The sequence below is a fragment of the Nerophis lumbriciformis genome, linkage group LG04, assembly GCF_033978685.3.
Source record: "Nerophis lumbriciformis linkage group LG04, RoL_Nlum_v2.1, whole genome shotgun sequence".
Classification (NCBI taxonomy): Eukaryota; Metazoa; Chordata; class Actinopteri; order Syngnathiformes; family Syngnathidae; genus Nerophis; species Nerophis lumbriciformis.
This window is the reverse complement of record NC_084551.2, coordinates 36,482,210-36,510,091: the sequence shown is the minus strand read 5'-3', so window position 1 is coordinate 36,510,091 and position 27,882 is coordinate 36,482,210. Positions and strand designations below refer to the sequence as shown.

The 27,882-nt window shown below is 37.4% G+C and overlaps 2 protein-coding genes across 6 annotated transcripts; one reads left to right on the top strand and one right to left on the bottom strand.

The window, feature by feature from the left end:
- Positions 1 to 61: 61 nt before the first annotated feature.
- On the bottom strand, positions 62 to 15,835 carry LOC133601006 (uncharacterized). Its single transcript, XM_061954092.1, has 5 exons — positions 15,638 to 15,835; positions 2,951 to 3,070; positions 2,819 to 2,875; positions 609 to 716; positions 62 to 515 (listed from the first exon to the last, which is right to left on the bottom strand). The coding sequence occupies exons 1-5, from the start codon at positions 15,833 to 15,835 to the stop codon at positions 402 to 404; spliced, it is 597 nt and encodes a 198-aa protein (XP_061810076.1). The 3' UTR covers positions 62 to 401.
- On the top strand, positions 10,658 to 25,944 carry LOC140678749 (uncharacterized). 5 transcript variants are annotated; one of them, XM_072913016.1, is made up of 7 exons: positions 10,658 to 10,840; positions 17,204 to 17,407; positions 24,595 to 24,687; positions 24,794 to 24,850; positions 24,921 to 25,031; positions 25,095 to 25,211; positions 25,278 to 25,944. In XM_072913016.1, exons 2-7 carry the CDS (start codon positions 17,249 to 17,251, stop codon positions 25,305 to 25,307), a joined length of 567 nt encoding a protein of 188 aa, XP_072769117.1. In that variant the 5' UTR covers positions 10,658 to 10,840; positions 17,204 to 17,248; the 3' UTR covers positions 25,308 to 25,944. The 5 variants fall into 5 exon arrangements, 4 of the variants coding, with proteins under 4 accessions (XP_072769117.1, XP_072769116.1, XP_072769115.1 ...); XM_072913015.1 differs by lacking the exon at positions 10,658 to 10,840 and adding an exon at positions 15,723 to 15,859; XM_072913014.1 differs by lacking the exon at positions 10,658 to 10,840 and adding an exon at positions 15,756 to 15,872.
- Positions 25,945 to 27,882: the final 1,938 nt, after the last annotated feature.

The window sequence follows — 27,882 nt, the reverse complement described above, 5'->3', positions numbered from 1 at the left end:
TGTTTTTTTTTATTGTTATTATGATAAGTATTGTATAATTTACAAAGCACAGACTAGCCGACAGATTTTTCTCGACTGTCATTTTATTACTTTTGTGTGTTGTTCAGCCTTGTACAGATTATTAAAAAGTTTGTATCAAAGATGCATTGTAGTTGTTATTCAGCTGAGAGATGATCATATTGCGTACTGTCAGAAGCTGTACAGCAGATACACAGTGAGCGCTCTGATAACCACAAGAGTTTCGCAAAGACAAAGCTGCACAGGTTCACCACAGTTTTTTTGGGGTTTTTTTGTATTTCCACCAAACATCCAGATAAAATCTAATTAAAAAAGACCAAAAAAATAATAGCAGTCCTTCAAATACAAAAACAGGGTTCATTGAATATAAGATTCACATGGATTCATTCATTTTGTAATAATGTCAACTTAGCACGTTTCTCTTTGGAGATCCAGAAGCAGAGAACAACAGAGACCAAAATCTGAAGTCCCAACATGCAAAGTTCCAGAACCTCCATCTTTCAAGAATTATAAAATAAAATGTAAAATATAATAATAATAACAATAACAATTTACTGTCAGAAATGTATATATATATATTTTTTAATTACCTTCAAATATTGTGCCTTAGCTTCATTCCATCCAGTCAGATCAGTGATGATCATAGAAACGGCCACTAATGCAACAACAACACCACCTCTGTTGATTACGAGGGACACCTGAAAGAAACATTGTGCATTAATTAGTGCACATCAGCAGCTGTTGTATTATATATTCTTAAGGGACAGTACTGTAGAAATGAAGCTTGAATATGCTTTACAGTAGTAAGTGTACAGCTTACAGTATACACTGTATATACACCAGTGACATGCGGTCACTGGAGGCAGGTGAGGCGGGCCCTCACCTGCCATCATGGAAAGAAAAAAAATGTAAAAAGAAAACAAATTAATTAAGGGACGGCGTGGCGCAGTGGGAGAATGGCCGTGCGCGACCCGAGGGTCCCTGGTTCAATCCCCACCTAGTACCAACCTCGTTGTGTCCTGAGCAAGACACTTCACACTTGCTCCTGATGGGTGCTGGTTAGCGCCTTGCATGGCAGCTCCCTCCATGTGTGTGTGAATGGGTAAATGTGGAAGTAGTGTCAAAGCGCTTTGAGTACCTTGAAGGTAGAAAAGCGCTATACAAGTACAACCCATTTATTATAATTAAATTGTTGTATGTATTCAGTGATTATACTATAAAGTTATTTTCCATTTAACTTCACCAGTTTTAGATTATTTTTATTCAAAATTGCTGAATTTTCACATTTGCCGTTCAAATACTGAGAAGAGACATGCGGTGAGTCAGCAGCCAGTTGAGGCACGTCACTCAGTTGTGCCTCAACATGGATTGCGCAATGACTCGGCTAACTGCTGGCCTGCTGTGCAGTGAGACTGTATTGCTATATGAACTATATTATACATTTCCATAGTTTAGTTAGCTGATAATGTAAAGTGTATTTTGTCAACAACTGTATGTGTGTAAAGTATTTCTCGTGCTGAGCAATCATAAAACTGCTGCGAAAACGCACTGTGTGAGGCTCGCAGTAATCCCGCCTCCTGGTGCCGGTTAATGCACCCTCGCCGCAAAATGCACCCCCCGACGGGAGCGCCACACCAACCAAAGCCCACACCCAAACCCTCCACGTGCAAGACCGAATCCACCCAAAAAAAGTCACTTAACAAGAAGCCAAAAAGTGCAAAAACAACAATGCTCGCGCCGGAGGAGCCGTGAACGACTGCAGGGACACAACATTAGGTACACCTGCAGACTGCAGCACGGATTTCATATTTCATTCATTCACAACTCCTCCAACACGAACACCACTGTTCCCGCACTTATAAGTAAAGGTAAGACCATAATAACGTTTTTTTAATTAAATGTGCTTTTTTGTGTGCTACAGTTTGTATGTGTAAAGTTAAGTTAAAGTACCAATGATTGTCACACACACACTAGGTGTGGTGAAATTTGTCCTCTGCATTTGACCCATCCCTTGATCACCCCCTGGGAGGTGAGAGGAGCAGTGGGCAGCAATGGTCAGCAGCAGCGCCGCGCCCGGGAATAATTTTTGGTGATTTAACCCCAATTCCAACCCTTGATGCTGAGTGCCATACAGGGAAGAATGCTGGTATGAGCTTTTAAACATAACCCGTTAACTGCTGCCAATCAAATGCATAACCCGTTAACTGCTGCCAATCAAATGCATAACCCGTTAACTGCTGCCAATCAAATGATGAATAAGATACTCTTCAGGGTTCATATGTTTGTAAATCTGACTGTGATGAAGTCAGTGCCTCACCAGCCATCAACCTCACCGCACGTCACTGATATACACAAGATATCCGCAGGGTCTAAAAAAGTTTAAATCCAATAATTTGAAGGCCTTAAAATGTCTAAAATTCTTCTAAAATCTCATAAAAGGTCTTAAATACGATTTGAAAGGTCTTAAAAATCTATTGACGTTACTTTTATTTAAAACATGCATAAACATCAGTCTCGCTTTGAAATGTTTCGATTTTTGAGGACGCTAAAACGTAACCTCTGATTTTACTTTGTTGTTGCATTTTTTGTCCGTGCGGACGTGAAATGGTCTTAAATTATTTTCATGTCTTAAAGTTGACATGTTGAAACCTGCAGAGACCCTGATACATTTACTATACACACAAAATGACTGGAATATAAAGCTGTACACTGACTACTCTTAAGTTTAACCAAAATGTCATATAATATTTTCTCTTGAGACTTGACATTTGATCACATCTTTGTAACAAATCTCACGTACTTGAAGCAATGCTGGATATTTCTGCAGCATGGCGGAAACAACGCCTGCAATGATATACTGAAAAGCAAGACAAGTTCATAATAAGGAGGAATTAAGAAAAAGAACACAATGGAAATAAAATGTGATTCTTACAAGCGTTCCAGTCAAGTGCGCAACTCTAAAGAGTGTAAATAGAGATTTTGCCATGTCCAGGTTTACAGCAAGAATGACACCCAATCCAACACTGAGGATCCCACTGACTATCTGGAGGGACTGAAAGGATACATGTGGGATTAATATTTATATTGAGAACATTGTGCACACAGCTGATTGAAATAATAAAACATAGCAATACATTAAGAGTATTCACAATAATGAAGAATTTGTCTTGTGTTGATTGATGTAATGCAACGTTACATATTGTAACATATACAAGTAGGTCAGTCTGAAAACAATGTCAACTTTTGCGTTAAACCGCTCAAACACTTTTTGTACCATTTTAGACGAGGACCACAAACACCTTCTTCCTTTCCTGTTGCTGCTTTTAACATACCGCGGACCTCCTCTTTTTACTGCACCGTAAAACACTCATGTTGTATCTCAAATCAGCTAAAATGTCCATTAAAAAAAAAAAAAAGGATCCACCTGTAACCTCCCGAGGACGAGAAAATTAGCCTTGTTATCCATTGCAGGGATATTTGTGTCAGGTCAATGGACTACAAGTCCCAGAATGCACTGGGCTGCATGATGTGTTAGCCTGTAATTAGCAGTACAGTGCAGATATATTTTGTCCTTCATGTGTAGCTCGTTTGAAACAACTTAAAGCAGTAATTTTAAGACAAATAAACAATTAAAAGGAGCACACCTTGCCAGGTATATTTTTGATCCTAATGATGCCAAAACGCAACCTACTGGGAACTGGACAGTGGACAAGAGATATTAGCCTTGAGTAGGGATGTCCGATAATGGCTTTTTGCCGATATCCTCTATTCCAATATTGACCAAACCCTTAATTACCGATACCGATATCAACCGATACCGATATATACAGTCGTGAAATTAACACATTAGTATGCCTAATTTGGACAACCAGGTATGGTGAAGATAAGGTCATTTTTTTTTAAAATTAATAAAATAAGATAAATAAATTAAAAACATTTTCTTGAATAAAAAACAAAGTAAAACAATATAAAAACAGTTACATAGAAACTAGTAATTAATGAAAATGAGTAAAATTAACTGTTAAAGGTTAGTACTATTAGTGGACCAGCAGCACGCACAATCATGTGTGCTTACGGACTGTATCCCTTGCAGACTGCATTGATATATATTGATATATAATGTAGGAACCAGAATATTAATAACAGAAAGAAACAACCCTTTTGTGTGAATGAGTGTGAATGAGTGTAAATGGGGGAGGAAGGTTTTTTGGGTTGGTGTACTAATTGTAAGTGTATCTTGTGTTTGTTATGTTGATTTAATAAAAAAAACAAAAAAAAACAAAAAAAAACAACAATACCGATCATTAAAAAAACGATACTGATAATTTCCGATATTACATTTTAAAGCATTTATCGGCCGATAATATCGGCAGGCCGATACTATCGGACATCTCTAGCCTTGAGTCAAAAATTCTGTTTGTTTCAAACAGGAAGTACAGTGGCCTTAAAGGTACAAAAAGCATTTGGAACTAAAATGTGTGTTAAAATAATTATATTATCAAGAGTTTTTTTGTATATCTTGTTTTATCTATCCATCCATTTTTGTCTTAGTTTATGTTGCTTTTGGTCAATTGTATTCTATAAGTCCCAGAATGCACTGCGATAGCTGTGTACAGTACTGTGTAGCTCCCGTATTAGAAGTACAGTCGTTACACTTTAAAAAACAACAACAACAATCTACATAATCTACGTTTAAAATACAGTCACGATGTACAGGACATCACGTTATGTTGACGTTGAATCTGTTAATTTTACAGTTGATAACTGTTTTTGCTTACGGTAAATTACTATGAGAAAAACTGATATTTTGTTAACCTGTTCACAATAAAAACTATAAAATTTGCAGTAAAGTACCGGCAGCTGTGGTTGTCATTTTAGTGTTGCCAATCGGCCTATGTCCACACGCAGTCACCGGGAGAACATGCAAACTCCACACAGAAAGACCCCTAACTCAGGAATCGAACCCAGGACCTTCTCTATGTGAGGCACGAGCGCTAACCACTGCTTTACCGTACTGCCCTGTCACTAATTCAGCAAAATGCCTGTTTCCGAAACATTGGGGATTTGAACTTGAACGTATTTGTACAAACTTTCACTGGACAACTCCCAACATGGTCTTCCGCAACATGTTCCTTCTCGTGAGCTATTCAAAATGCGCCTTAAATGCCACGTATCTGTTAAATAGCTGCTTGCAACCAGTTCTAACACACTTAAACACACAGCGTGGTTCATTTCGATGCAGTTTGCAATGAAGCACATAGACATAACCCCTCCATGTCTGAAACCACTTGCCACAAAAATACAAGGAAACCTGTGGTTAGCCAAAAGTTAACTAGGCTAATGCTTTAACACAAACCCCTATAACAAGGTATGCTGTAAATGTAAATGTACAATCTGCAAAATCTTTAATTTAGACATAATAATGCCGTACATTTTAGAGTATTTGCATGCTAGTGACATTACAGTATTTGCAAATGCATTGTACAATTTTTCAGTCGTTTTACAGTAAAGTCATGTGTTTTCTATGTTTTATATCCACAGTAATTTAGGTTATCTACTGTTTCTTGGTTTGCAGGAATCCATTGCATTTACTACTGTGAAAAACAATTTTTGATTTTACGGTGTTTTACTGTTGCTAGTAGTTTTTAACTGCCATTTTTTTTAATAGTGTAATAATTGCTCATGAAGCTACTGTGAATCGATTTAAAGCAATTTTATGACAATTTATCAATGGTGTAACGTTTAGAATTTTAACACGCCTGACAAATGTATATTTGTGATCCAAATGATGCCATAACGCAAGCTACTAAGGACATTAGCTTAGCCCTCAACATTCCAGCACCTCCAAAACCCTCAAATCTAGACTCCAAACATGCCAGCACAAGCTAGTCAGATTACTTCTAGACCTCCACCCCAGATCACACCTCACTCCTACCCACTTCTCCAAAGTGGGCTGGCTCAGGGTGGAGGACAGAGTAAAACAACTTGCACTGAGCCTAGTCTATAAAATCCGCTACAACTCCCTGATACCGAAGTACATGTCAAACTACTTCCTTAACGATGACCGCTATAACCACAACCCCAGGGGGAGCTCCACTAACCACGTTAAACCCAGATTCCGATCTAACTAAGGTCTTAAAGGCCTACTGTAACCCACTACTACCGACCACGCAGTCTGATAGTTTATATATCAATGATGAAATCTTAACATTGCAACACATGCCAATACGGCCGGGCTAGCTTACTAAAGTGCAATTTTAAATTTTGCGCCAAATATCCTGCTGAAAACGTCTCGGTATGATGACGCCTGCGCGTGATGTCACGGATTGTAGAGGACATTTTGGGACAGCATGGTGGCCAGCTATTAAGTCGTCTGTTTTCATCGCAAAATTCCACAGTATTCTGGACATCTGTGTTGGTGAATCTTTTGCAATTTGTTCAATGAACAATGGAGACAGCAAAAAAGAAAGCTGTAGGTGGGAAGCGGTGTATTGCGGCAGGTGTTGTGCCGGATAACACACCCCCGCCGTAGAATGCACCCCTTGACTGTTGTGCCGGATAACACAGCCGGTGTTTCATTGTTTACATTCCCGGAAGATGACAGTCAAGCTTTACCATTGGCCTGTGGAGAACTGGGACAACAGAGACTCTTACCAGGAGGACTTTGAGTTGGATACGCAGACACGGTCCCGTGAGTACGCATGCAGCTGCGGCTTCCAAACATTTGATCGCTTGCCCGTACGTGCGTGCCGCTATGTGCATGTCACGTACGTAACTTTGGGGACTTTGGGGAAATATATGTGCTGTATGAACTTTGGGGAGGTGAACGGTACTTTGGGCTGTGGGATTGAGTGTGTTGTGCAGGTGTTTGAGTTGTATTGGCGGGTTATATGGACGGGAGGGGGGAGGTGTTTGTTATGCGGGATTAATTTGTGGCATATTAAATATAAGCCTGGTTGTGTTGTGGCTAATAAAGTATATATATGTCTTGTGTTTATTTATTGTTTTTGTCATTCCCAGCTGAATATCAGGTCCCACCCGCCTCTCACAGCATCTTCCCTATCTGAATCGCTCCCACTGCCCTCTAGTCCTTCACTCTCACTTTCCTCATCCACGAATCTTTCATCCTCGCTCAAATTAATGGGGAAATCGTCGCTTTCTCGGTCCGAATCGCTCTCGCTGCTGGTGGCCATGATTGTAAACAATGTGCAGATGTGAGGAGCTCCACAACCTGTGACGTCACGCGCTACTCGTCTGCTACTTCCGGTACAGGCAAGGCTTTTTTATCAGCGACCAAAAGTTGCGAACTTTATCGTCGATGTTCTCTACTAAATCCTATCAGCAAAAATATGGCAATATCGCGAAATGATCAAGTATGACACATAGAATGGACCTGCTATCCCCGTTTAAATAAGAAAATCGCATTTCAGTAGGCCTTTAACTCATTCTCCTTCTATGCCACATCAATATGGAATGCACTCCCAACAGGTGTAAAAGAAAGTGCATCTCTATCCTCCTTCAAAACCGCACTAAAACAACACCTCCAGTCAACTTCAACCCTTGACTAACACCCTCCCCCCTCCACATCCCACCTCCCCGGATTGTAAATAATCAAATGTAAATAATCAAATGTATATTCTTGTTCTTATGCTTTCTGAACTCACTATGTTCACTGCTCGCTGTTCATATCCTACCAAGTCAGACCTACACTGTTTCAATGGCCATTTCTCTGATGATGCAATTGTTGATGACTGAAGTGCTGATATCAACTAAACCCTCCTCATCCCACCCCCCGGATTGTAAATATTGTATATAATGTAAATAATTCAATGTATATACTCTGATGATTAACTTGTGTGGTGACTGTATTATGATGATAGTATATATTTGTACCATGAATTGATTTACGTGGACCCCAACTTAAACAAGTTGAAAAACTTATTCGGGTGTTACCATTTAGTGGTCAATTGTACGGAATATGGCACTGCTTCCTCTGAGAAAGCAGTGCCTGGGGAATCTGTGGTGGGCTCTACTATTTCTGGGGCTGAGGTTGCTGAGGTAGTTAAAAAGCTCCTCGGTGGCAGATGTACTGGAGAGGAGGCTACGCCGGATAGTCGAACCTCGGATTCAGGAGGAACAGTGTGGTTTTCGTCCTGGTAATGAAACTGTGGACCAGCTCTATACTCTCGGCAGGGTCCTTGAGGGTGCATGGGAGTTTGCCCAACCAGTCTACATGTGCTTTGTGGACTTGGAGAAGGCATTCGACCGTGTCCCTCGGGAAGTCCTGTGGGGAGTGCTCAGAGAGTATGGGGTATCGGACTGTCTGATTGTGGCAGTCCGCTCCCTTTATGATCAGTGTCAGAGCTTGGTCGGCATTGCCGGCAGTAAGTCGGACACGTTTCCAGTGAGGGTTGGACTCCGCCAAGGCTGCCCTTTGTCACCGATTCTGTTCATAACTTTTATGGACAGAATTTCGAGGCGCAGTCAAGGCGTTGAGGGGATCCGGTTTGGTGGCTGCAGGATTAGGTCTCTGCTTTTTGCAGATGATGTGGTCCTGATGGCTTCATCTGGCCAGGATCTTCAGCTCTCACTGGATCGGTTCGCAGCTGAGTGTGAAGCAACTGGGATGAGAATCAGCACCTCCAAGTCCGAGTCCATGGTTCTCGCCCGGAAAAGGGTGGAGTGCCATCTCCGGGTTGCGGAGGGAACCCTGCCCCGAGTGGAGGAGTTCAAGTACCTCGGAGTCTTGTTCACGAGTGAGGGAAGAGTGGGTCGTGAGATCGACAGGCGGATCGGTGCGGCGTCTTCAGTAATGCGGACGCTGTATCGATCCATGGTGGTGAAGAAGGAGCTGAGCCGGAAGGCAGAGCTCTCAATTTACCTGTCGATCTACGTTCCCATCCTCACCTATGGTCATGAGCTTTGGGTTATGACCAAAAGGACAAGATCACGGGTACAAGCGGCTGAAATGACTTTCCTGTGCCGGGTGGCGGGGCTCTCCCTTAGAGATAGGGTGAGAAGCTCTGCCATCCGGGGGGAGCTCAAAGTAAAGCCGCTGCTCCTCCACATCGAGAGGAGCCAGATGAGGTGGTTCAGACATCTGGTCAGGATGCCACCCGAACGCCTCCCTAGGGAGGTGTTTAGGGCACGTCCGACCGGTAGGAGGCCACGGGGAAGACCCAGGACACGTTGGGAAGACTATGTCTCCCGGCTGGCCTGGGAACGCCTCGGGATCCCCCGGGAAGAGCTGGATGAAGTGGCTGGGGAGAGGGAAGTCTGGGCTTCCCTGCTTAGACTGCTGCCCCCGCGACCCGACCTCGGATAAGCGGAAGAAGATGGATGGATGGATGGATGTACGGAATATGTACTGTACTGTGCAATCTACTAATAAAAGTTTTAATCAATCAATCAATCAATCTATATGTCTCAAATAGGAAGTACAGTGGCCTTGAAGGGACGAAAGTTATTTGGCAATGTAATGTGTTTTAAAATAGTGACTGTCATTATGAAAAAAAAATTTTTTTATCCATCCATCTATCTCAATTTATGTTACGTCTGGTCATTGATAATCCTACAAGTCCCAGAATGCATTGCAGTAGCCAGTGTCAGACACTACTTTGGGTAGTGTGTACAGTGTAGCTACTCTACTAGCATTACAGTCATTCATTGTCGCTCTTGTGCCTCGTTTGAATCGATTTAAAGCAATTTTATGACAATTTATCAATGGTGTAACGTTTAGAATTTTAACACGCCTGACAAATTTATATTTGTGATCCAAATGATGCTATAACGCAAGCAACTAAGGACATTTTATTAGGGATGTCCGATAATGGCTTTTTTGCCGATATCCGATATTGTCCAACTCTTAATTACTGATACCGATATAAACCGATACCGATATATACAGTCGTGGAATTAACACGTTATTATGCCTAATTTGGACAACCAGGTATGGTGAAGATAAGGTCCTTTAAAAAAAATAAAAATAAAATAAGATAAATAAATTAAAAACATTTTCTTGAATAAAAAAGAAAGTAAAACAATATAAAAACAGTTACATAGAAACTAGTAATTAATGAAAATGAGTAAAATTAACTGTTAAAGGTTAGTACTATTAGTGGACCAGCAGCACGCACAATCATGTGTGCTTACGGACTGTATCCCTTGCAGACTGTATTGATATATATTGATATATAATGTAGGAAACACAATATTAATAACAGAAAGAAACAACCCTTTTGTGTGAATGAGTGTGAATGGGGGAGGGAGTTTTTTTGGGGTTGGTGCACTAATTGTAAGTGTATCTTGTGTTTTTTTATGTTGATTTAATTAAAAAACAAACAACAAAAAACAACAAAAAACGATACCGATAATAAAAAAAAACGATACCGATCATTTCCGATATTACATTTTAAAGCATTTAACATCTCTACATTTTATGTGTCTCAAATAGGAGATACAGTGGCCTCAAAGCAACGAAAGTTATTTGGCAATATAATGTGTATTAAAATTATGACTGTCATTACGAAAAAAAAATGTTGTTATCCATCTATCTATCTCAGTTTATTTTACGTCTGGTCATTGATAATCCTACAAGTCCCAGAATGCATTGCAACAGACACGACAGTGGCTGGTGTGTACGGGGTAGCTACTCTACTAGCATTACAGTCATTCATTGTCGCTCTTGTGGCTCGTTTGAATCGATATAAAGCAGTAATTGTATGTGTAACCCAGTTTAAAATATGCAAGTATACAAGGCGTCTTCCTCATTCGGAGTGTGGACAGTGTGTCCACTTATCAACTAGCAGAAACTACTGGTCTGGTAGGAATTCAATACAACTTTTCAACAAACCCTCATGGATCGTTGCATCAGTTCTGGGATTGTGTATATTTTCTCTTGTGTGACACAAACGTTTTGTTGTTTAATTCCAATTTAACCAATCATTTTTGAAGTGCACTTATCAACCAATCTCTAACTGCAGTTGTAAATATTTTGGGGTTTTCTATTTTTCCCCTTTATTTCTGTTGTAAATAGAGATGTCCGATAATATCGGCCTGCCGATATTATCGGCCGATAAATGCTTTAAAATATAATATCGGAAATGATCGTTATTGGGGTTTTTTTATTATCGGTATCGTTTTTTTATTTTTTTATTTTATTTTTTATTAAATCAACATAAAAATCACAAGATACACTTACAATTAGTGCACCAACCCAAAAAACCTCCCTCCCCCATTTACACTCATTCACACAAAAGGGTTGTTTCTTTCTGTTATTAATATTCTGGTTCCTACATTATATATCAATATATATCAATACAGTCTGATTGTGCGTGCTGCTGATGCACTAATAGTACTAACCTTTAACAGTTAATTTTACTCATTTTCATTAATTACTAGTTTCTATGTAACTGTTTTTTATGTTGTTTTACTTTCTTTTTTATTCAAGAAAATGTTTATAATTTATTTATCTTATTTTATTTGATTAATTTAAAAAAAAAAGGACCTTATCTTCACCATACCTGGTTGTCCAAATTAGGCATAATAATGTGTTAATTCCACGACTGTATATATCGGTATCGGTTGATATCGGTATCGGTAATTAAGAGTTGGACAATATTGGATATCGGCAAAAAAGCCATTATCGGACATCCCTAGTTGTAAATATTTTGTTCTACACTCTTTACAATACATGGTGCCGGTGTCGTGCCAAAATGTGGATGCCTGCCAAAAATTGATTCAAGTAATATTTTGATACTGACAGATCTCATCTCTGCATATTCTACTAGAATACCCTTATGAGCATTACATATATCAAAATTAAGTACCTACTGTACTGTTTACTACTTAATTTTCTGAAATTTGTAGGTATATTCTTGCTATCGTTTACATTTTTAGAATGTATATTATTGTTTTTTAGAGAAATGCTTTGACATTTTGTTATTATTACTATTATTATCTGGAATCAATTTTTGGGTAGTTTTTTAGCTCTAAAAAGGGTATTTCAACAAGTAACAGTCCAGTAGGTACTTGATTTTGATATATGTAATGCTCATAAGGGTATTCTAGTAGAACACCAACCTTTTTGAAACCAAGAGCTACTTCTTGGGTACTGATTAATGCGAAGGGCTACCAGTTTGATACACACTTAAATAAATTGCCAGAAATAGCCAATTTGCTCAATTTACCTTTAACTGTATGTTATTATTAATAATTAATGATATGTATCTTTGTGGAAACACTGATCATCTTAATGATTGATCTTAATTTCTCACAATAAATATATATAGAAACAGATAAATATCAATATGCAACACTTTATGTTTATATTTTCTCTAAGTGCACATTTTTCAAATTGAACATTTTGAAATGATCACTTCTAAGACAGTCTTGGGAAATCACAATATCCCATTTCAACTAGCTAGCCACTAATATTTTTTAACAAATCATGAATTACTTTGCACCATGTTTGTACAAATAATAACTCATGTAAAATACAAAAGTCAACTCTCACATTTTTAAATAAATCATGTCACACTTTGAACTGGACACCAAATCTGTTATCTGTTTCTTTGTCAGTTAGTGGGAAGCCTGGCATTGCATGCTGTTAACTAGTGTGTTGTACTCTGGTGTGTAACTTGACACTGCAACTCTAAGTGAGTCTTGCAGATGTGCATCAGTGAGGCGTGTTCTGTGTTTGTTCTTGATGAAGTTCATGTCAGAAAAGGCTGATTCACAAAGATAAGTTGAACCAAACAGGCTTGCAACCTTCATAGCTGCTGCGCATACACCACTGTACTTTTCTGTGTCAACAAGGCACCAAAAGTTTGGTGCAGCCTGGTGGGCTTTGAGGTGGAGGTAATTTTGCAGTGTTACAATTTCAATCTCCCCCTGTTCAGCATCCAGGCTGAATGTTGCACTTAACTGCTCAGCAATGCATGATATGTCCACGTTCATGAAAGGATTAGAAATGAACGACACACATGGCTCAAGCTGATCCTGGTCACAAAACCTGTTCTCAAACTCTTGCCCAACTCTGTTTATGACATGAGAGTACTTTTCTGCAACTTTGTCATAAGCCTCAGATTCTACAGATTTTCTAGATTTGCCAGAATAATTTTTTTGAATTTTAATCATAATAAATTTGAAGAAATATTTCACAAATATTCTTCGTCGAAAAAACAGAAGCTAAAATGAAGAATTAAATTAAAGTGTATTTATTATTTTTTACAATAAAAAAAATAAATTTACTTGAACATTGATTTAAATTGTCAGGAAAGAAGGGGAATGAATTTAAAAGGTAAAAAGGTATATGTATTTAAAAATCCTAAAATCATTTTTAAGGTTGTATTTTTTCTCTAAAATTGTCTTTCTGAAAGTTATAAGAAGCAAAGTAAAAAAAAAAAATGAATTTATTTAAACAAGTGAAGACCAAGTCTTTAAAATATTTTCTTGGATTTTCAAATTGTATTTGAGTTTTGTTTCTCTTAGATTTAAAAATGTCGAGCAAAGCGAGACCAGCTTGCTAGTAAATAAATACAATTTAAAAAATAGAGGCAGCTCACTGGTAAGTGCTGCTATTTGAGCTATTTTTAGAACAGGCCAGCTGGCGACTTATCTGGTCCTTACGGGCTACCTGGTGCCCGCGGGCACCGCGTTGGTGACCCCTGTAGTAGAATATGCAGAGATAAGATGTGTCAATGTCAAAATATTACTTGAAATCTATTTTTGGCAGCAGCAAAGTGGTCGTTTGGGTATATTTTAGCTTTGTAAAGGGTATTTCAACAAGTAAACAGTAAAGTAGGTACTTGATTTTGATATATGTAATGCTCATAAGGGTATTCTAGTAAAATAAGCGTGTGTGTAAATATGCAATGTGTAAATATCAAAATAGTACATTTAATCACTTTTTGTCAGGCAATATTACATTTAATGAAAATGTTACATAAATGAACACATCCAAACACTTAATACATATTTATTATGTGCAGGAAGAAATAACAGTTACATTGTATGTATCTTCCAAACAAGAAAGAGGTTTTATCACATCAACATCAGACTAACAAGAGTCCTTTAAATCTCATTAATACCACAGAAAAGGCAAACTGTCATTTTCCGGACACGATAAAGTCTTAAATAATGACAATTTTCATTAAATGTAATATTGACTGACAAAAACTGATTCAACGTATTTTGATATTTCCACATTGCATATTTACACACGCATATTTTACTAGAATTACATATATCAAAATCAAGTACCTACTGTACTGTTTACTTGTTGAAATACCCTTTACAAAGCTAAAATCTACCCAAACGACCACTTTGCTGCTGCCAAAAATAGATTTCAAGTAATATGTTGACATTGACACATTTTATCTCTGCATATTCTACTAGAATACCCTTATGGGCATTACATATATCAAAATAAAGTACCTACTTGACTGTTTACTTGTTGAAATACCCTTTTTAGAGCTAAAAACTACCCAAATGGCCACTTTGCTGCTGCCAAAAATGTATTCCAGATAATAATAATAATAATAATAATAACATGTCAAAGCATTTCTTTAAAAAACAATATTATACATTCTGAAAATGTAAACGATAGCAAGAATTTACCTACAAATTTCAGAAAATTAAGTAGTTAAAAAGTACAGTAGGTACTAAATTTTGATATATGTAATTATCATAAGGGTATTTTAGTAGAATATGCAGAGATGAGATCTGTCAGTATTAAAATATTACTTGAAAAAAAATTTGGGGAGGCATTCACATTTTGGCACGACACCGGCACCAAACTTAATTTTCTGTTTCTGTGTAATTATTACTGATATCCAGCTCCTGCAGCCGAATTTAGATCTTCTGTTCCCCACTAGTCCGTGTTTTTGTCCTTATTAGTATTATACCCTAGTCTCTTATTTTATCCTATTCTATTAGTGCTAATACCACACTAATATATATTAGCACATCCCAAATACCCGCTACATCTGACAAATAATCAATGGTGTGCCGTTCAAATTTTTAACACGCCTGGCCCATGTATATTTGTGATCCAAATGATGCCAAAACGCAAGGTAGTTGGTTATAGCTTTTTTGTAAAGTCTATTTTGTGTCAACAGGAAATACGGGGGCCTCGAAGAGATAAAAGGGATTTGGCAGTAGAATTAGTGCATGTGCCTCACAATACGAAGGTCCTTGGTTCAATCCTGGGCTCTGGATTTTTCTGAGTGGAGTTTGCATGTTCTCCCCGTGACTGCGTGGGTTCCCTCCGGGTACTGCGGCTTCCTCCCACCTCCAAAGACATGCACCTGGGGAATAGGTTGATTGGCAACACTAAATTGGCCCTAGTGTGTGAAAGTGAATGTGAATGTTGTCTGTCTATCTGTGTTGGCCCTGCGATGAGGTGGCGACTTGTCCAGGGTGTACCCCGCCTTCCGCCCGAATGCAGCTGAGATAGGCTCCAGCACCCCCTGCCACCCCAATAGGGACAAGCGGTAGAAAATGGATGGATGTGTGTTGACATACATAGCAGTTTCACAATTAAAGCTTTGTGTTTCATTATTAAGGATTCTTATTTTCATTATTAGGAATGTCTGTCTGTCTGTATCTACACGCTTACAGCCAACACTGCAGTGTTTTTCCGCAGAAGGCTGTCCATTGGCCCCATGTCATCCTCCAGGACATGATGTGAAGCTTGATATGTTGTCAGCATGGACACTTTCTGACTGTTTCCTTTGCACATCCCCTCATCTGTCCTCGGGTCCTCCCCAGCTGTCCTTGCCTCTTGGATGTCCATGTCAAAATCTGCACAAGCCATGCTGCACTCAACTGCAAGCACACGGTATCGATGACATGTAATATGTTTTTAATTATATTCTTTGTTATATCAAACAACTTTTATTCGTGAATTAATTTAACTACACAGTTACACAAATTGCATATTTTACGTGCAAATAAAATTAATTTAACTAGCATGACTATTGTTTGTAGGTTAAATATGTTTGTATTCAATTCTTAATTGTTAGATTATATCAACTAACTTGTATTTGTAAATTAATTAAACCAGGCAATTAGACCAAATGAAATATTTTGTGTGTGCTTAAAATGAAGTTAATATTTACCCACTTTGAGATTAGATTATTTGTCTAATTCAGTAATTTATTGTGAGATTATCTGAAATATTTTTAGAATCGTTATTTTAAATGAATTACTTTTTCTGTCATAGTTTGTGTGGCTAAAATAAAATTGTATTTAATGTGTTGTTAGATTCTATAATATACTGTATTTAAAATTAAGTTGAAAAAACTTTTTTTTGTTTCATATGATTACTTGAATTTTTTTAAATTTTAATATAATTGAATTTTAATCCAAATACATATATTTACCCAACATTTCTATCATTGTTGATTAGATATGTTTCAATTCAACTCTTTGTTTGATTAAATTAAATATTCAAAATTCAAATTGCATTCATTATGTCAAAATGAATAATTAATCTGTGACAAAATTAATATTTTGGCACAGAAACCTGTGTTCCATTTTTTAAAATAGCAAGAATTTCTTAATAAATTGTTTCTTGTTACATCACATAAACTATTTCATATGAGATGAAATGTACTTTTTATATGTCAATTGCAATTAAATATGAAAAAAAAAAAAGTAATCAGTAAAGTAAGAAACTTTTAGTCATGTGTGACTAAAAGTGACTTGATTTTCTTGCACTTGGGACAAAATACAATCGTGTGGAATCAGTCGAGAAGAAAATATTAATGTATACTCATATCAATATGTATTACTTAAATATATATATATATACTGTATATATATATATATATATATATATATATATATATATATACTGTATATATATATATATATATATATATTTCTTCTAGGTGCAGATTGTTGTCATTACGTTGAAGTACAGTGTACAAATATCCAAAACAATAAAGATACATTTCATTTTCGCCATTGCGTTGCAAAATAGAACACAACAACAAAGCTGTTCTTACTTACGTTGTTGTGCTTGACCAGAATGTGCTCCTCTCTTCAAGGTGGAAAAAAAAGAGAATGACTTCTTCTTTTTAACCTTTTCCTCACGTCTTGTGTGCGACACAAAGACACAAGAGGGAGGAGAACGTGTGAGAGCAAATGTAGCCTGCCTGACTTCCTTGTTCCACACCAGAACTTCACAGATTGATGTCAAGTCATCTTGGCGTGTTGGAGGACCATGAAGGAGACGTTTGTGTCTGATGACTCCATGGTCTTCATCATTCCCATCGGGTCGGACACAGAGGGTTACGGTCATGTGATGCCCAGAGAGTTCCAGTGTGTGTTCCAGGACACCTTTAAGACTTTTGCTCACAGGGGTTTTCCGAAACCTCTCGCGGTAAGTGGAGGATCCTTTTACTTTTTTATAGATTGTATATCATTTATTATGATTAGTGGTAGTACAGTATCAGGGAATATTACAAAAAGTACAATCTTAATCCAAAATGTCCTCAAAAATCAAAGTAAATTTGGAGTTCATGCATCAGGACACCCAAATCCAGCCCATGAATGACATCAGACCGGCCTGCAAATTCAGATTAAAATTTGACTGATATAGAGGATCTTTGACTGGCTAGTTTTTGCAGTTGGTCTCTAAAATGAGAAACGCACCCCTGCATAGGGATGTAACAACAAACAGTAATAATGATAAACGCGGTAAAACTTCCGACGGTTAGCGTTACTGTTTTAAAATAAAATGATCAAAAAATCATGATAAGTGCACTTTGGTAAAGTCACATACTGACTGGCGCCAGCTCGCTGGCTTGAATGATAAACCTATATAAACAAATTACTGTGTTGGTAGAGCGGCCGTGCCAGCAACTTGAAGGTTCCAGGTTCGAGGCCCGCTTCTGCCATACTAGTCACTGACATTGTGTCCTTGAGCAAGATACTTTACCCACCTGCTCACAGTGCCACCCACACTGGTTTAAATGTAACTTAGTCAATAGGTTTCATTATGTAAAGCCCTTTGACTCACTAGAGAAAAGCGCTATATAAATACAATTCACTTCACTTCGCTACTGTCTGAATAACTAAGCTATTCGATTTTGCACATTGAACCTACAAGTTGTGCTCTCATAGGACAGAGTGATTGTTCTATACTCAGAGGAATACAAGACAGACGTGTTTTTACGGTGCGTTGAAGGACTGCTGAACAGAGTAGGACGCCACAACACCCGGCAGAAATAATAAATAATAATGGATTTAATTTGTTACGCACTTTTCATTTAAATAACTCTTAAATTTCTACAGTATAAACCAATATTTAAAAATAAAGAAAGCTTAGCCATTAAAACAGATAAAATAAAACACTATTAGTGAAGCATTAGAAACACAAAATATGTCAAATAGATGCTTTTCTAACAGTGTGTTTATTTATTATTATTTTTTTTGATTGTTTGGTTCTTTTATAAAGCACATTCAACAATAATAAAGATAACCGTGATCATTTTGGTCACGATAACCATGATATGAACTATAAAGGATCTTTAACCAGCATTTTTGTAGTAGGTGTTAAAAGAGCAGGACATTCCTGTCATCTTTGAATAGAGTTTTTGCAGTCGCTCCTTAAAAAGAGAAAAGCACTCCTGTTATATGAAGAATCTTTGACCAGTGTTTTTTTTTTTTAAATAGGTGGTAAAATAGAGCACTCCTGTTCTGTAAGGGATCTTTGACTCGAGTGTTAAACAATGCCAAGCGTCAAATCATGAGGATCATGCATGTTTGTACGCAGTTTTAGACGCCGCTGTTTTTTTGCAGTCTAGCTACACTGTGACATCCCAGTGAGGTGGACGTACTTATTTGGACATTAAGTCAAGCTCTCAGTAATCATGATATATATTTAACAATGTACATTTTCAAAAGAGAAATTATGATACTTAGGAAAGAGTTGGGCATGGATTCATTTGCAGAATTAAACATCTTGCAGACAGGCTGAAAAAACATGTTGTGAATGTGGAGCAAAATTTTCACAGAATGTACACCAATTTTTGTCACTTACACATTTTTTGTAATGTGATTTTTTTTATTTGTTTACTTCAGATGCAATCAGTAGTCATTTGTTTAAATTCTTTATTTATACTAGTGGTGTTCCTCAAGGTTCCATCTCAGGTCCTTTCTTTTTCATCATCTGGGCTATTTAACTGGTGGCCAATGAGTTTAATTTAAAAAAACTAGTGAGCTACTCACATTTTTGCAGCGGATTATCAAAAACACCAGAGTACTGTGGTAGAGATGATCTTTGAGTAGCTTTTATGCAGAGAGTTCTTAAAAACAGCAAAGTGCTTCTGTAGCTCTGACAAAATAAATAGACTGAATGTGTACTGCAGAACAAGGGTTTTTTAACCTTTTTGACCTTGGGGCCCAGCTTTTCCACTACAGAGGGGCATAGTGCCAACTCAAATACTAACACTTAATTAATTAATTCTATTATTGATTTCAATCATATTTAATAATTATATCTAACCTACTTTTTACAATTTACAACTTTGTCAATTGATGTGAAAGCCTGTGTTAATTATAAAGACTATTTAACACATAAACCGCAGGCTTAGGTCAGGCTGATTAAAAATCAAATATACTGCATAAAAAGGGACTCATAAATAACTGAGGAAAAATACATTCACATACTATTATGTTGTGCTTAACTTAATAAACTAAATGAATAATGAATATATATCTTAACTGTACTGTTAATACAATTAAAGTGCAAATGAAACATGCTTTATCTGTTTCATGCAGTATCAAGATTCAAATTTCGCTTCGAAAAGCTGTGCACTACAAAACGTGGTCATTGCACTAGAAAAAATGCTCCTCTTAAAAAGAGTTTAAAAAAAATGAATACAAGTTATTTTTGCTTGTAATAAGCAAAAACACAAAATGACAGTAAAGCAAGTCAAAATTGTCTTGGTAAAATTTATTGAAATAAGACATTACATTTAAGCTTTATAAAACCTAAAAGTGATCTTGAAATTGGCAATTCAAACTTATTGTTAGCTATTCTCACTATAATTGTAAAGTTTTGTGTCTTATAACAAACTTGTAATGCTCAAAAGTAGTATTTTTTCCCTCAGAAGATCTATTGCCTACAAACGAGTACTTATGTCTCACTGAAAAATTATTACTCAGGGGATTGTGACTTGTATTATGTTTGTTTAGATATTTTGACTGGAAATTAGAAATATATACTTGGTGTTGGTGAGATTTTGAGTTTTTCCAGTATGTAGCAGCTTTAGCCACTAATCCTGACTCCCTCTTTTTTATTTATATAAAAAAAAACAGCACAAATGGTTGCATTCATTTTTGTTTTGTAGGTTAAAGTGTTTTATATATTGTGCTCCTGAGTTATTGTTGTTAAATGTATTTACATTTATATATAATAGTTTATTTATTTAATTTTTCAGTATTAGATGGTTCAAGTTGATCAAAAAATGTTAATAGTCTAAATTAGGATATTTAAATTTTTTAAATTTCAGGCAAATTGATGCACTTTACATCTTTTCTGTGACAGAACCAATGTTAATAAAGTTATTATTTGTTGGAAATTGATCTATATTTCTATTTTTTTTCTTTGTAATATTAATGTTTAATATTAATCTAATATTAATACGGACACAATGTTATGCAGAGGTGTATTCCTAACAATTTTATAGACAAATGATACTATTTCCAGTTGCGGCGGAGAGTGAGGGGGGATCACGAAATGTTTTTGTCTTCAGAAAATAATTGAGTAGCACTGCTTTAGCTCCAGATTTCTTCTGTTTGTTTGATACAGAGTCGTGTATGAAGATATGACAAACTCGGTTTCAGGCAATCTCCTCAATGATTGGTCAAAAGGCAGTCACATGACTACAGCACTCCATGACTGCTACTAATTTTGAGCTGTTGCCATGTTTGCGGCGCTTCCTCATTAGTTTTTTGAAAAATGCCCTGTTGTGCAGCATTGGGCTGCTCCACCTGTGATAATTGTGAAAAGGTTTTACATCGCTTTCCCAACAACCTGGAAAGAAGACAAATATGGGAACTGAATGTTCACGAACAACACTAGAGAACCACCGATTACAGTGTCTTGTGCCAGGTAAACACACAACAGAACATCCGCGTTTTGTTCAGGAGAGAGAGAACACACAGAAGCTAATACAAATATCAGAAGATATTAATACAATGAAGAGATGGTTTGACAAAAACAGACTATGTCTGAATATCAGTAAAACTAAAATAATGACATTCGATAGCAGCAGAAGAAAAAGTCACACAGAAATACAAATAGACGGACATTGAATGAGTAATGGGTGTAATATTAGATGAGAAAATGAACTGGAAATCTCATAAAAATATACAACCTAAAAAGGCAAGAAATTCATCAATAATGAAAAAAACAAAATATGTTCTGGACCAAAAATCACTCCATATGCTCTACTGCTCGACAGTGTTACCATATCTGAGTTATTGTGCAGAAATACGGGGAAATAACAACAAAAGTACACTTATTTTTACTTAGCATGTTACAAAAAAGTAAGATCAGTTAGAATAACACATAATGAGTTATCCATACAGTGATTACAAATACATTGGAGGCAGCCACCACAGTTGACATACTTCACACACACAAGTCATAATTTCTCCGTGACTGTTTGTCCAAAGCTAATTAAGATTTTGGCAAAATGAAGGTAATAAGATATTTTTTGGGTTGTGCTGTGTATTTTTGTTACGTTTATTCCCACGTCGGGTGCGCGTTAGACAGCCTCCTGGTCAGTGCCGGCCCAAGCCTCCATGGGGCCCTAAGCAAAATTTGATTTTGGGGCCCTCTATTTCTGCCAATAATATTGATTGTTGATCATTCACACACCTACTATAAACTCATTGCGGCTCTGGCAGTGTTGTTTACATTATCCTATTGTCAGCCTGGCATGTCTTTACAAATGACATGTCATTTATAAAGATATGGGGATGGCCCAGTTAAGAACATAAATAATACCAATGAATGAACGAATGATGTCCAGAGTGCCACATATGGTTCCTAATCTTAAAATGTAGAAAACATTCAGCTACAAGAGTGGCCTGGGGTTGAACAGTCCAAGTGATAAAGCTTTGTATTTACAGTAAAAGTGTCATCTTGTCTCATCAGTCTTGTACATATTAGTCTTTAATTACTAGTTTATATTTTTAGTTAATTGTTCATATTTAATGTTTACTTTGTACAAAGAGAGCGCAGTCTACTGAAGTTAAATTCATCAATAGTTTTCCCCTTTGAAAGACGCAAGGCAAATTCCTTCCATTTCACCAAGTTGCTACAATGATCTTCACTGTTTTCATGCTGTTTCAGCAGTGCACCTATGTCGACCCAATCCCACTGTCCCTCGGCTGCCAGTTTTAAGGACTTTTTGGAAAATAATTTGCAGCAAAAGCAATAGACTGCATCTTTACTTCTTGAATAAGTCAGCCAGCTACGCTTGACTTTTTCCCCATTGACTAGCTGTCTGTAGGTATAATGATAATGAAAACTTCGGCCATCATGCCGTTTGGGGAATGAAAAGTTCTCCTTAATAGACAGTGGTCCTCTGATCACCTGCTCAGTCCTGTCTGAATCTGAGAGGAAAGAAGGCCACTCAGCTGGGTCAACTGGCGGAGCTGATGATGGTCCATGGTGTGAAGGGGACATTGTGGTGGAAGTTGCTGAGGAATATATACAATGACTAAAAAAGAAGGACCTATAAGGTCATTAAATTGCACTGTTGGACATAATTATTAATCTCAGAATGTTCTGCAGTACAATGAGCAATTATAAAGGGTGTTTTGCAGTTAACTTACTAGATAAATCAGCTGTGGTTTCAGACATGGAGGGGACAGTGGGCACAGAGGATGGAGGTGTGTGAGAGAGCACTGTAGAGGATGGAGATGGACCTAAGATGAAATACATACATATAGGCACACATATTAATGAGATACTTTGACTATATTAATTTCCCTTCAGGTGTAATGTTTATACTAAGAAATTAAATGTATACTGTATGGTGACAGTCTTTTCCTCACCTGATTCATCACTCACAGTTGAGCCTGAGGATGTGGACTGGCTCTGGGCTGATTCTGTGCCTCCAAAGTATTTTAACAATGCTCCTGGGGAAGTTTCACATAACTTATGAGTTGATGTAAAAAATAATGTTTATTTTACTCACATAAATTACCGTGCTCTGCTGCAAACAATTTGTGCAAACAACATATCTCACTAGTAACCTGATGCTAAAAACATATTGCTAGCACCGCGCTAGCTAGCTAACGTCACCTAGCTAAAGCTAATTACAGCTACAAATCTCTTTGATAAACTTTTTATTACCAAGTCATGCAAACATACCTTTATCATGGCATTTTTTCTCCTCTTCCACTTTCTTCTTCTTCCTTTTTTCTGCACCTGAAGGATATGTCCTTTTTTGTGACATTGTTTTGCCTCTATCTGCGCTTTTGATGCCCAGTGCGCACTGGCATTGCACGGCAGGCGGCAAACGTCACAGGTGCAGCAGGCAGCTTTACATTTAAAGAGAGGCAGGAAGAATCACTAGGCCTAGATCAGCAGCAGCACTCTGTTGACCTAAAATTGTGTTTTTGTACAATAATATATCTTTGATCATTTAGAAATCATCAGTCAGACTCATACATGCAAAAAATAAAAAATAATAATTTTTTGTTAATTGCTTTTGGGGGCCCCCTGGTGGCCGCGGGGCCCTAAGCAAGCGCTTAGTACGCTTATGCCTTGGGCCGGCTCTGCTCCTGGTCATGAAACACTGCAGGAATGTAGCAGCATCTATCCATCCATCAATTTTCTACCGCTTGTCCCTTTCGGGGTTGCGGGGGGTGCTGCAGCCTGTCTCAGCTGCATTCGGGCGGAAGGCGGGGTACACCCTCAGCAGAGTGCATCAAATACAGCCGCGAAAATTCTACTTTCACAAAATAATACCATGTTTTATTGTAAGTTTAGGAGCTAAATATATTTGGAACTATATTCACACACGTTCTTGGTAGCAGTCATGGCGCCTGTTGTTTAGTTGGCCATACTCTTTATACGCAACTCTGGTTTGCTATTGTAATTACTGCCACATGTGGTGGAAAAGTGTATAACAACTGAGTAACGCTGCGGCCCATACGGAAAACTGCTGAGAAACAGATATTTTTTGGCGGCCCTCTCAGGGGCGCTTGCAGCCCAACAATGATTCAAGAAACACTGCTGTAAAGGACACTGGTTCCCCAGAATATACAAAATAAGAGTAATAGTAAAGGGAGAAGTCCGGCCCCCCGGTCCTTCGCTGTCTGGAAATGTGTCCCTCAAAACAATTTAGTCGAAGTATCAAAACATTTTCTTTTTCCAGGATTTTTAATACGAGCACCCATTATTTGTGCGGGAGAGTCTTAGATCCTAACCCCAGGAAACAGCAGCGACCCCCTGTAACATTTGGATGTAGCTTTGCAGGGAGGTGTTTTGTCTCCCTTTTACTGCAACTTAAAGAGCAACTGATTGTTTGTCTTCTTTTCCAGGCAGCACAATGTCTCATTGGAGTTTCAGTGGTCAGTCTTGGTGTGATGTTTTATCTGACACAAAGTATGTTCCACATCTTTCCCAGCATTGTGGTAAATATATTATGGTTTCTATCAATTCGCCTTTTCTTCTCATAACTTGATATTGTCATTATTTCCTATGTTGTGGAAGTAACGTTTGTGTTGTCGTATGATTTAGTTTGTGCTGAGTGGAATGCTGAGCTACGCTGCAGGCCATGCTCCAAACATGCGTGTGGTAAGTAGACGTTTTCCAATGAAGTGAACATGAAGAACATTTTAATTGTCCTTTTCTTTCCATCTGACAGATGAAACTGTCATTTTGTCTGAACATCATCAGCTTCTTGTGGTCAGTGGTGGCAACTTGTCTCCTTGTGATCGATATTCTATATGATAGAAGAACATATGATGATGTTAAGGTACAAACTATGTCCCAAGCTTGAATCGGCACAAAAACAACACCTTTTTTGTGTTTTCTCCAGCTGCATGTGGCCGTCGGAGTGATGATTTTGAGTCTGCTGGTTGCAGAAAGCTGCACTGCCTTGTTTCTTATCTACTGGCAGAGCAGAGCAGTTTGCAGACAACATTTCAACACTCTGGTAAGTCGCCTCCATGTCAATGCAGTACAAGTCCCAAAACTAATGATTGGACTTTTTTACCGGCAGCCCATCATTCAGCTGACACACGAGGACTGATGCATTCCAACACGCCAGCAAGTTTGAAAAATTGTTGTATTATTTTGCAAATAGCTCTGGATGGAGATTACCTGCATGTGTATTAATATAGCTGTTTTACTGGATACTTTGTCCAATAGGGGGCGCAATTAAAAGGTAACATTCTTATTGGGGGTCTTTTGCATGTACTGTAGTATAGGAGAAGCCAATTATTCAAAATAATTACAATTGCAAATTTACCATACGTCATCAAATAGTGGCCGACACCACACTGATGGAGGCCGAGCCACAACAAATCGCCAGGTAAGACGTTTTTTCGCTCAGGAAAACAACAACCCCCAAATCTGTTTAACATAAAAACATACATTTTTCAACCTGTGTATTATTTAAGAAGGGTAGTATTACATGTACAATAAAAAGCTATACGTATTTGTTTATACATGCAAGCATTTCATCAGTTCAATACAGCTTTATACAATCTAGGCAGACTCATCAGTAAGGAGGTCCTTATGGCCTGAAAAATTGTATATATATTAATAATAATAATTGTATGTAATATACTATATTGTAGTACATACATATGAATTAATTAATAGTGTGTGTGTGTGTATATATATATATATAGTGTATTCAAATACAACAAATGACAAATTATTGAATTGGGTGTTTCATTATTTAATAAAATACTAAATATTATGTGTTTATTGTGTTTTTATTTTGTGAACATTTTGTTTTTTGCGGGGAAATAACATTAATTTAGTATTTTATACTTCAAAATGTATTATAATACATTAATTTATAATATGTACAGTATGTATGCGTGTGTGACTAAATTATAAAAGATAAAACTAGGTTTCATTTTGTAGAGAAGATGGTACAATGTTTCATTATTTAATACATTACTACATATGATGTGTGTATTGTGTTTTTAAATTGGAAAATATTATTTTTGTATCTTATACTTGAATATGTATTATAATACATTAATATTATGTACATTATGTTTGTGTGCATGGATATATACTGTATTCAAATACAACAAATAATACATAATTGAATTAGGTATAATTTGTGTAGAAAATGGTAAACTGTTTCATTATTTAATACATTACTAAGTATCGTGTGTATTATGTTTTCCATTTTAAAAATATTGAGTATTTTATACTTGAACATGTATTATAATTCATGAAATAATATGTACAGTATATATATGTGTGTATGAATATATACTGTATTTAATTCCATTTATACATTATTTAATTAGGAATACTTTGTAGAGAAGATGGAAAATGTTTTATTATTTAACACATTACTAGATATATGTGTATTTGTGTAAAGGTCTTACCCCGACGTGTGTGAATTTTTGGGCATCTTAACGATTAGATTCTGATTCTTCTGGTGATGATTTGATCCAGAATCAATGTTCGATTCAACACGGTTTTCAATTCAAATCCATTCTCGCAGTGTATTTTTTGGCATAGTAATAACAACTGGAAAATTCCCGCGGAAATTTTTATGGGCCTGCTATCTGTGCCCTGGACCTCTGGCCGGGAGTAAGCACTTTAATGTTAGCATGCTTATGTTTGCATGCTAACATTTAGCATGTGTCACATACCAAGTTATATGACTGTTAGGTGTATGGCGGTCTAATTAGACAAAAAAAACAGAATTAGCTAAAAAGGTAGCATGTTCATATTAGTATGCTAGCATGCTAACATTAGCATGCTAGTGGTTAACAAGTGTCACATACAAAGTTATATGACTCTACGGTAAATAGTTGCAAAATGAGCGCAAAAATCTAGCATTTTAATGTCAGCATGCTAATGCAAACATGCATACAGTTAGCATGTTGCAAATACCAAGTTGTATGACTTTAAGGTGTATGGCTGCAGAATTAGACAAAAAAAGCGTAAAATTAGCACAAAAAAAAGTTAGCACGTTATTGTTTGCGGTATAACATATGTGGGGGTTCGTTGGCCGGTTCGTCCCGTAGTGCCTGTAAGAGAAACGTGTTGGAACTATAATAGTAACATTATAATATAATAGGGACGGCGTGGCGCAGTTGGGAGAGTGGCCGTGCCAGCAACCTGAGGGTTCCTGGTTCGATCCCCACCTTCTACCAACCTCGTCACGTCAGTTGTGTCCTTGAGCAAGACACTTCACCCTTGCTCCTGATGGGTCGTGTTTAGGGCCTTGCATGGCAGCTCCTGCCATCAGTGTGTGAATGGGTGGGAAAAAAAGAGGGCAGCAAGGTGGCACAGGCGTTAGTGCATGTGCCTCACAATATGAAGGTCCTGAGTAGTCCTGAGTTCAATCCCAGGCTCGGGATCTTTCTGTGTGGAGTTTGCATGTTTTCCCCGTGACTGCGTGGGTTCCCCTCCAGGTACTCCGGCTTCCTCCCACCTCCAAAGACATGCACCGGAGAATAGGTTGATTGACAACACTAAATTGGCCCTAGTGTGTGAATGTGAGTGTGAATGTTGTCTGTCTATCTGTGTTGGCCCTGTGATGAGGTGGCGACTTGTCCAGGGTGTACCCCGTCTTCTGCCCGAATGCAGCTGAGATAAGCTCCAGCACCCCCCGTGACCCCAAAAGG